Below are 10,094 nucleotides of genomic sequence, written 5' to 3'. Positions count from 1 at the left end.
CATCATGATTATTCTAGATCCATCGGAGCGCAGTGCAATTACTTACTTGTTTTGACAAAGAGTTCAATTCCTTAATAAAGTAGTATAACAATACATGTACAGCAGATGTTATAAAAAGGCTGTTGGGTGCCTCCCCAATTTTTGCAAAGTTGTTGTGGTAGCAACTAGCAGGCCGGACGCAGTCCCTGAGCCTTTCTGATTTCAGAGTTTGGTCAGTTATGAGAGAGAGCAATATGGTGGTAGATTGCCTAGCTAAACTAGCTAGATCGGCTGAAAGTTGTATTTGATTTAGTATGCTGCCATCTGTGATCTTGTACCACAGGATAAACTTTGTAACTCTGTGATTTAATATATGGCTCTCCTACTAAAAAAATAAAAACTAGCAAGACGCAAAGTCGACTGTATTTATCAGTGGCGAAGTACTAGGATGAAATGTAGTAGCATTGTCGCAACGAAGTTCGATGGCAGAAACTAGCAAATGTGTAATACGGTTGTATATCTGTTGAAAGCAAAATACAAAGTACTGAACTACTTTGAACGCTTACTATGAACAAGGAAATTAAACGGCGCGATATTATGAAAAATGTTTCATGGCCTGTAGCCGTGCAGGCAGGTCGACCTCGAATAATAAAGGAAAAGTGGAGATCAAGTCTTCTTGCTTGCGCATCTCCCTTGTCTCCAAATCAAGGACGATGGTCCCACCATCTGTATGTATCAGCACCGCGTTGCTCCTGGACTCTCCGGAGCACTCCAAGTTGAGCCCAAGGCCATAAGAAAGAATGCTGGGATCTAACGACCTCATCTTCTCCTCCGTGTCGATCACAGCGTCCAGCGCCCAACCACCTGAGAGCTGTAGCCAGATGGATATCGTGAACCTTTGAACGACGAGAATCCGCAGCTTCCCGTCCGATGAGATGGACAGGTGGCGCTGGCCGGTCATGTTTGGGTGCTTGATAGCCTCCAGATGTCCCGTGCGGACGTCGTAGCTGAAGATCTCATTGTGATTCCGGCCGAGCCAATAGATGATTCTGCCTGGGAGGACGACGGCGCTACCATGGTTTTGGAACGGCCCCGAGCTGCACGTATATTCATTGACTGGTCCCCAGCTGACATCCGACGATGTTGCGATCTGGACTCGCAGACGCATAGTGTATGTAAAGATGCTCATGTCGGCGATCAGCAGCAGGAAGGAGGAGGAGGCGTCGATGCCGTCTGCGGACGTGAGCAGGACGTAGCTTCTGACGGAATACTTGTGCCCGCCGTCCATAGAGATGTCCGGCGGTTCGGAGAGGGAGGTGCGGGTGCCGGACATGGGGTCGTAGACGCACAGGTCGGAGCCGGAAGTCTTGCACCTCTGCAAGTGCCGGCGCCGGCAGAGGAGGACGAGGCCGCCACGCGAGGCAATGGGGTCGTACCGGCGGAGGAGATCGGCGGCGCGGCGCGACACAAAGGGTGCAAGATGCTTGCCAACGAAGGACGAGGCGGCGGACGTCGCTGGATGGACCAGGGAGACGAGCGGATTGCGGCGGCGACGCATCTGGCGGCGGGTGTGGAGGCGCGCGAGCATGCAAGACGGCAGGGTGCCTGCTGCGGCTAGTCGCTGGATGAAGGTGGCAGCGAGGATGCGGCGACGGAGGGTCCTGCAGGCAGCGGCGAAGCGGACGATGGTTCTGGCGTCGGAGCGCGTCGCGATCTCTAGCACAAGATCCGTCGGTATTGTGCGTGACGCCGGCGGCGGCGAGCATGCGCTGCTTCGCTGGCGTTTGCGTGGCGCCATGGTATGGTACAGATGCAGCAGATCCATTCGCCGGCCTTAGGGTATATATAGACATATGGATCGAGTCAGATCGTGAACGATTTGCTACTGCTGTTCGACAACCGTTTCTAAGTATATTGCATCGTTTAATTATCTGCGAATCCTACGTACCAACAGAACCAATCCTGAGTTTTACAGATCGTGCGTTTGGCTTGCTTACAAGAGTCAGATGCGCATGATCCTGAGTCAGAAAATTGAGTTGCCTACCAGAGATGCTTTGTCTTGCAAAAAAAAAAATCTACTCAAAATTCTAAGGAAAATGTAGCATCTCCAATAGCTAGTGGGAATGACTCCTGAAGACAGAAGATATGTGTTAGAGTATATTATGGTTAGCTATATTTGGTAGTTTAAATTGTAATCTAAATTTATTTCTAGACGGAGTTCAAGTCTTGTACCCCTCTGTAAAGAGCCTCATGAGGCACAAATCAATACAAGTAACATTTCCATAATTTAATATGGTATCAGATTATCGATCCTAGGGTATGGCACCACCGCGGGGCTCCTCTACACCGACCTCGTATGCGGGTAAGGGTATACCTAGCCACGGGAAGCCCAGTCCGGCCCAAAATTCGTGGGCTTGGGCCAGCCCAAGCATGCATGTGGGCCAGACCTAGGCCAAAGATTTAGGCCCGATGGTTGCGCTGGGCCGGGCCTGGGCTTGAGAAATGTGCCAAATAAGGAAGAGGCCCAGCCCGAAGCCCGATGGGTATTTGTTGACTGTTGCGATGGGTCGGGCTTGGGCCGAAATTCTAGGCCCGATGGTCGGGCTCGGACGGGCGTGGGCTTGGACTTTTTTGCGTCGGGATTTGTTAGGCCCGGCCCGAACTATACCCATGTATAGTAAGGGACACTGCACACCCCAGCGTTTGTTGGGCCGCGGCCCATGAGTAGATACGTTTTTTGTTGTTGTTTCTTTTCAGTTATTTTTTCGTTTTTGAATATCTAACATTGTTTTTTTAAGATTTTTGGAGGATAAAATTGTAAAACTGCTTAACTTTGAAACTTTTTAAAATCTAGAAATTGTACAGATTTTGATTTTTAAAATTTTAACTTTTTTGAATTTGAACATTTTTTACAATTTTTTTTTAAAAATTCCTAAAGTTTCAACATTTTTTAGTATAAACTTTTCCCAAATTTGAATAGTTTTCAAATTTGGGCGTTTCTCAAAAGTGAGCATTTTTTGAAATTTAAACATTTTTTGAATTTTAAATATTTTTTGAATCTGAAAAAAAAAGTAAAAGAATCAGAAAAGAAAATCAGAAAAAAACGAAAAAAGAAGAATAGGAACCTACTTGGCCAGCCCCACACCCGGGGGTGTGCGGCCCCACACCCATGGGCTGACATGGTCAGTATATAGGTTTAGCCGGCTCCACCGAGGATTCCTATTCTCCGCTCGTAGCGGGAGCGATCCGGACAATAGGTGCTCCCGGCTCCACCTCGCAGAAGTGTTTGTCGAGGAGTTTGAGCTCAGCTTATAGGCAGGTTTTGCCAAAAAAAAAAAAGTCTTATACGCAGGAGCCCTTTTGGGCCTTGAACATAGCAACCTTATATCAGGCCAAAACATAACAGCCCGTCAGCGTACCGTAGCTCTGCGCCTGTCCGGCCCATGGTTTTCGTCGTACCCATCTTCTTCCTCGCCGCCCCCGCCATTGTTGTCCTTCTCTGCTCTAGCCAAGAAGCCATGCTCTCGCTCTCCGCCCGCCCCATCCTCTTCCCCAAACCCAGACTCCGCCGCCTCCTCCTCCTCAGACCCCTCTCCTCCGCGCTGACGCCGCCTACTCCTCAGACCCCCACCACCCCAGCCCCCGCAGACCCGACCCCGCTCTTCCTCCGCCCGCCGACCCACCCCGTCCGGCCCGCCGCCCTCGAGGCCTTCCGCCGCCGAGCCGCCGCGCTCGTCCCGCCCTCCGCGCCGCACCTGCACCGCCACCTCCGCTGGTTCCTCGCCGACGCCTCCAATCCCGACCCGTCCCTCCACCTCCTCCGCGCGCCGCTCGACGAGCTCGAGGCCCTGTGGCTCGCCCACGTGCGGGACAGGCGCCCGCTCCAGTACGTGGTCGGGAACGAGCACTGGGGAGGGCTCGTGGTCGCGGTCCGGGACGGCGTGCTCATCCCGCGCCCCGAGACGGAGGCCGTGCTGGAGATGGTGCGGGCGGTCCAGGGGTTCCGTGATGGGTGGTGGGCCGACCTCGGCACCGGTAGTGGCGCCATCGCCGTGGCCGTCGCCAGGATGCTGGGGCCCCATGGGAGGGTCTTCGCCACCGACGTCAGCGAGGTCGCCGTCCAGGTCGCCCGGCTCAACGTCCAGAGGTACGGGCTGCAGGTGAGAGCATTTCGGACTTCCACTTGTGGTTGGAACTGGGAAATTTAAGCTGTTCGTGACCATCTTGTCTTGATAAAAAAATAAAATGAGATACTGAGCTAACTAATGAATGGTCTCATGGTTATCATCAGTCTGTGTGGTGAGGGAACTGAACCTGTGTTACAATGTAGTACAAGAGAGTAAAATCAAAGTCAAATTGGCAGCTTAGGGCTGGCATGTCGATTAGTGGCGAGATTATCTCGGTGATTTTGTGCTGAAAATGCAAGCAGATTTTTATCGGTAGTGTAGGGCTACTTGTGCTGAGTTTTTTTTTGTGCGAATTTACTTGTTCTGAGCTATGATTGGTGACGAGAGGCAAGGTTGTTTCATGTCTTGATTTCCGGCATGGATAGCAAGCAGATTGAGTTACAACTTACAACTGAGATTTATGGTTGCGATGTTTTTTTTAGTTAGAACACAAATTAGTAGTAGATGTACTTTTCATCATAGTCTAGTACACCATTACATTGTTTACATCTACCTACAAACTATAGGATCTACTTGCTGCTTGTAGTCCCACAACCATTTCCAAAAGCAAAATTATTGGGTGCTGCTACGGCCTTTTAGCTGTTTTCGTAGTGAACTTTATTTTACTTTGTTAAGCACATGGACTCTCATTTTTAATATTTCGATTTGCTGCATTGAAAATAGGATAAAGTCGAGATAAGGCACGGCTCATGGTTCGAACCTCTAGAAGAGGTCAAAGGAAAACTCATGGGTGTGATTAGCAACCCTCCATACATACCAACTGATGATCTACCTGGCCTGCAACCTGAAGTCGGCTGGCATGAACCAAAATTGGCGCTTGATGGAGGCAAGGATGGCCTTGATCATTTGCTTCATATCTGTGAAGGGTTATCTTCGGCACTCAAGCCTGGCGGTTTCTTTGTTTTTGAGGTAAAATAACTTCAGATGACATATCAACCACTGTTCATTGCCACTGCAAATACTGTTTAGCTGTTGCCAGTTGATGATCAGGTAGTGATTGATGCATTTGCTTACATTGTCTGATGTTTATGTGTAGTATATATCACATGACATGATACACCACAAGTGTTGATTTTATATGTGTACTATCCTAATATTGTTACCCTGCGGAACCTTGACTCGTATGCTCTACATGAGACAGTTGCACATCATGTTTCCACTTTTTTGCTTTTGTTACTTTTGCAAGTCCTGCAAGACTTATAATTGATATTTCCACTCCAAAAGATGTGACTTACAAAATCTCTTTGTGTCTATGTGGCAGACAAATGGCAACAAGCAGTCGGAGTTTCTTGTCGATTTCATAAGTACAAAGTGGAGTTCTTCTTTTCGCAACGTGGAGGCAGTTTTAGACTTTGCAGACATCAAACGTTTTGTAAGAGGATATCGCAAATGAAAAGCAAATGTGGATGCTGATGCAATATTCCAGGAAACCACTTCTGTTCCCTCGTAATTTTTGGTAAGAACAGTCCAATTCTGACTTGTTTGCAATGCAGTAATAGCATGCAGCACTTGGTTACAGTATGCTAGAATGGTGAAAACTGACCACTGAAGTTACAGTATGCTAGAAAGGTAGTCTGAAGTTACAGTATGCTAGAATTGTGAAAACTGACTGCTGACAGTAGCCCTCGAAGTCATGCCGTTTGCTATGTATGTACTAGAGAAAGCTTGGACATGTTGTAAGCCGGGACATATCATATAGCTTTAGGTTCTTTTTCATTAGATGATGTCTTCTTGATATCCTAATCGTTCAAGGTCTGTGACAAGTGATACAAAAGGACGACGTGTGAAGCTTCTCTTCTGACTTGTGATGCTGTAACTTGCTGCTTTAAATTATATCTCCCTTGTGTGAAAGATATAAATGATGTCTTGTAGTTTATGTCACAAAGTGGAGACTGTTGAGCCGTAGTTCAGTTCCAAGTTATGGTCGCAGAACTTAATGATTAGGTCTCTAACTGATCATTATCTCTTGATGCTTGGTTTTAAGAAATAAGCTGAGCATACTTTTTTGCACCCTTTGTAATTCTACTGCATAGTCATGCTCTTAGTGACCCAATCCCAATGTCCAATTAGGGCATTCTGGCTCATAAGGTTTTGTTGATTTCTGGTCTCTGAACTTCCCAGTACTGCTGATTCCAGTTCCTGACTTCCTGACAAAGCTCTTCATTTCTGATAACACCTCCAGTTGAGCTTCATGCATTGCAAGTTATTTTCTTGCACAATCATGATAGCACCACAATAAAGTTCATGCGAGGGAAGTGCAGCAGGGTTGTCAGTGATATTGTTAACAAAGTTTATGCAAAGCTGCATTTAGGCTTATCCAGTATGAACTGGCCATGGTTTCAAGCAAATGTTTTTTTTGTATAATCTTCTCTCTCATAGTCTGTAGTCTTGCTTATTGTTTGTGGTACATAACTCTGCTCTTTCTCTCCCTCTACTACTTTTCAGGCCCCCATTTGAAAAGAAAAGGCCCGTTCAATGCTCTGGGCTGGCTTCAACGATAAGCGAGCAACTCGATTTCATAATCCCCCCTGGGGAAGCTTATCGCTTGTGGCTTAAGCATCTTATTGGCAGTAATATATTGCAAGTCAATCATGGTCGTCCTTGTGCATGTGAGATGGTATTTTCTTGCCGAGCTGCCCTTCCATGGATGGTCCAAGGAAGCTCTAGCTGGACACGAAGTCTTGTACTAGTAGTTCACATACAAAAAGGTGTATCTGGCGAATTGTTCTTTTTTGCTTGTAGGGTTGTGATGATGTGATTTTGGGGGAGAAGCTTTTGTAGCCTCCAAATTATTCCGCCGTCCACAAGCGGGTAGTGGGCTACATTATTTGTCTCTGGTGATCATTTTTGTTCATCCCTGTCCACTACAGATGTATTGTGTACGGAAGACATAACATGTGTATACATGTGACTATAAATATACTGCTGCGTCCATTCTTTGGGTGTCCAAAAAACTGAAATAAACATGAAAAGCTATAGAAATAAGCAGGAGCTCACGCCAAGATTGATGATGAGTTCCTTTATCGTGAACTATTTTGTTAGCAGCATAGCAGAGTGTTGTACATTCTTAGTTACATTTGGTTGCCAACCGTGCCGGCTTGTCTATCTGGCTGGTGACCAGAGTTCAGTTGCCACCGATGAGTGATCTATTTTTCTGGACACTTTGGCTGCGCTTGGCATTGTAGGATTTTCGTAGTCATGTTTGCTTTATTAGGTTTTGTTTGTTGTACTGTTTCTGTTTGGCTAACCAAAAAGGGACTTCAACTTGTGACATGTACAACAATATGATTCTCTGACCATCTCGATTAAGGGGGAAAAACTAGTCCATTTTAATGATATTTATGACGTGAATTTGGTATGCTCCTGATTTGTTCATAGCATCGTTTCCTCGGATCTGTCGGATTCTCCAATAGAAGAAGAGAAAGCTAGATACCATTACAACGTGATAAGCAAGGATTGAAGCACAAGGGTGACTGCTCTAAAGGAATGGCATAGCCTTGATGGAGATGCCGTCTCCTCCTCTTCTTCAACCTTTAAGCCAACTCCTTGACTGAATCTGGAGAGAGCCAGAGCAAAGCTGACAGCAAGTGAAGTAGTTCTGCCCCTTTTCAACTATCTCTCCATCGTTGTCGATCCAGCTGAGCTGTTTCAACCGATCTCCTACGGGGACATGTTGTCTGGTTTGATTTGCCAACTGCTTGCTTCAATCATTATTTTTTATTTAATGTTTTCTCACGGTCGTAAACGCGTGATTTAGAAAGATACAATTATCATACTTGCAGAAGATTGGGCAGATGGAGAACACAAGGTGTATTAAACAAAATTAGAGACCATTAAAATTTTATCAGCGATGGCGAATGACATGATTAAGTAGCAGTAAGCACAAGTCAAGTCAAGAAAAGTATATTGGCAAGCTCAGTTATAACAAAGTACTGTCAAATTGGGGCCAAGTGTAGCTTGACTTTCATATTTATGAGAAGATGGCAATAGAAATTGCACTGCACCAAGTCAGATCAAGACATAAACTTTAAACTATAGTGGCTTGCAGTTTGAGTTCAGTATATAAAAAGTAGCTTTAAAATCCGAATGCAGATTCTGAATGCCAGGTCAATGCCCAAACAGTATCTATGATCGATGCTTTTGTTGAGCTCATGCCAGGTCAAGGAAACTCCTATCCTCGGTCATCTAGCTCTGATTTCATGACGCAATGCGTAATGCATCATCCTTTACTGATCTAAAAAAAAAATACTGTCAAATAATGTGAAGCAGCTGGAGATCAGGTATGCAAAAGAAAAGAAAGAGGGAATAAAGGAGGATGTAAAGAGAAATGGCAAGCTTTGCTTTGATTGGGCCAAAACAGATCCCACAACAAGTGTCACACACACACTCCTTGACCTGGTAGCATCTCATCTCATCACCACAGGTCAACTAGCAGGGTTGCTTGTCTTCCATCTCTACCATGCAGACCTATGGTTTGGTAGCACCTCCCCCAATGATCAGGCATGTGGATAGGTGGATAGCATGTGACTAATCTCATCCTGCAGGGAGCCTCAAAAAAAATCACATGCTGCACAAAGGTCCCCTAAAGAAGTCGATAATTACGCGACCTTAATTACCCCGGATAATCTTGGAATTTTCTCATTGTTTGTTCATTGGTAAGACATGCCACATATATGTATCACTTGATAAATGGAGACAGTAGTATTGTCTTTCTTCCTTGTGATTATTATTATTGTTATTAGCTATGGTTGTTCATCTCCCTCAGTGAGTGGAAGTGGTTCACAATGACAATACCATATTACTTTCTCTGGTCAGGCACTTTCCAACAGTCTGGCACCAAACTGTAACAACCAAGGGCAAGAGCTAAACCTTCAGATAAAGAAGAGGACGGTGGTGATCTCTTTTCGGTTATGTCACGTGTTTTCTCCTTTTTATCAACACTTGCAGCTTGTGGTACGCCGACACAAATAGATTCAGCAAAAAAAAAGATGGTTGGAAGGCAGACAAGCTGCATGTATGTATGGACCCATGGGCAAAGAAAGAAAGAGAGACCAAAAGGAGATAAAAAAAAGGAAAGAACCAATGGAGGGTAATACTCTCTTAGGACTTGGCATTGTCGGATGCACATAACAGTAGTTAGAGCATCTCCACCAGCGCCCCAAATAAGCACCGGTAGGCAGGTGAGCCGATAGTGCTCCTACACCCCCTATTCGATGAAGGGCTGCCCACACCTGTGTTTCCAATAAGACTCCCTCCCCCCCCCCCCCCCCCACCCACACACACACACACACAAAATAGACAAGCCAATTTAAACAAACTTACAAATTTTGTTCAAATTTAGGTTTATTTACAAAATTTTGAATGAAATTTGACTAAACTAAACTAAGCCCTAGATATACGGGCGACGGTAGTCTTGGATGGGGTTGAAGACAGAATCGAGTTGTAGTATTGAGTCGTAGAATCGAAGATGTTACCGTATTTTCTCAGTGAAGATCTTTTTGTTAATGATTAATGTATGTACAATAGTATAATAGAGATAATAAATAAGAATCCATAAATTTTCTAGCAATAATTTTGTAGTGAAGCAAGTGAAAAGGGCTTGGGATGTCTAAGTAGTATCATTCTATGGTTAAGAGGATGTTAAAGGTAATGAGTTAGTACAATCGAAAAAATCCATGAAAAGGATCGGGATTCTACATTATTGTATATGAGACTATGATTTGGATCGGACTCAACATGGATTCTACTCGATAGGGATTCATAGAGGGATTTGGATTGACATGGTGTCATAAGATCATCAAATTGTTCGGCCTAGCAAACTCCTCGGACGCCCGACCTTTCCCCAACCTCTCTCTCCCAGGCGATAAGGGAGGCGACTAGGGGAACCTCTTTCCTTCTGTCCGCCGCCGCTGAAGACAGGGGCTTTCT

The 10,094-nt window shown here is 45.5% G+C and overlaps 1 protein-coding gene across 2 annotated transcripts; it reads left to right on the top strand.

The window, feature by feature from the left end:
* The first annotated feature begins 3,458 nt into the window (after positions 1 to 3,458).
* LOC127298653 (uncharacterized) lies at positions 3,459 to 7,103 on the top strand. Of its 2 annotated transcripts, XR_007850000.1 has the most exons (4): positions 3,459 to 4,139; positions 4,830 to 5,075; positions 5,428 to 5,622; positions 6,612 to 7,103. XR_007850000.1 is itself a non-coding variant. In XM_051328501.2 (3 exons), exons 1-3 carry the CDS (start codon positions 3,498 to 3,500, stop codon positions 5,557 to 5,559), a joined length of 1,020 nt encoding a protein of 339 aa, XP_051184461.1. In that variant the 5' UTR covers positions 3,459 to 3,497; the 3' UTR covers positions 5,560 to 5,903. The 2 variants fall into 2 exon arrangements, 1 of the variants encoding a protein (XP_051184461.1); XM_051328501.2 differs by lacking the exon at positions 6,612 to 7,103 and having other exon boundaries at positions 5,428 to 5,903.
* Positions 7,104 to 10,094: the final 2,991 nt, after the last annotated feature.

The sequence above is a fragment of the Lolium perenne genome, chromosome 5 (genome assembly GCF_019359855.2).
Source record: "Lolium perenne isolate Kyuss_39 chromosome 5, Kyuss_2.0, whole genome shotgun sequence".
Taxonomy (NCBI): Eukaryota; Viridiplantae; Streptophyta; class Magnoliopsida; order Poales; family Poaceae; genus Lolium; species Lolium perenne.
Note: the sequence above shows the minus strand (reverse complement) of the source record. Positions and strands in the feature narration are given on the sequence as shown.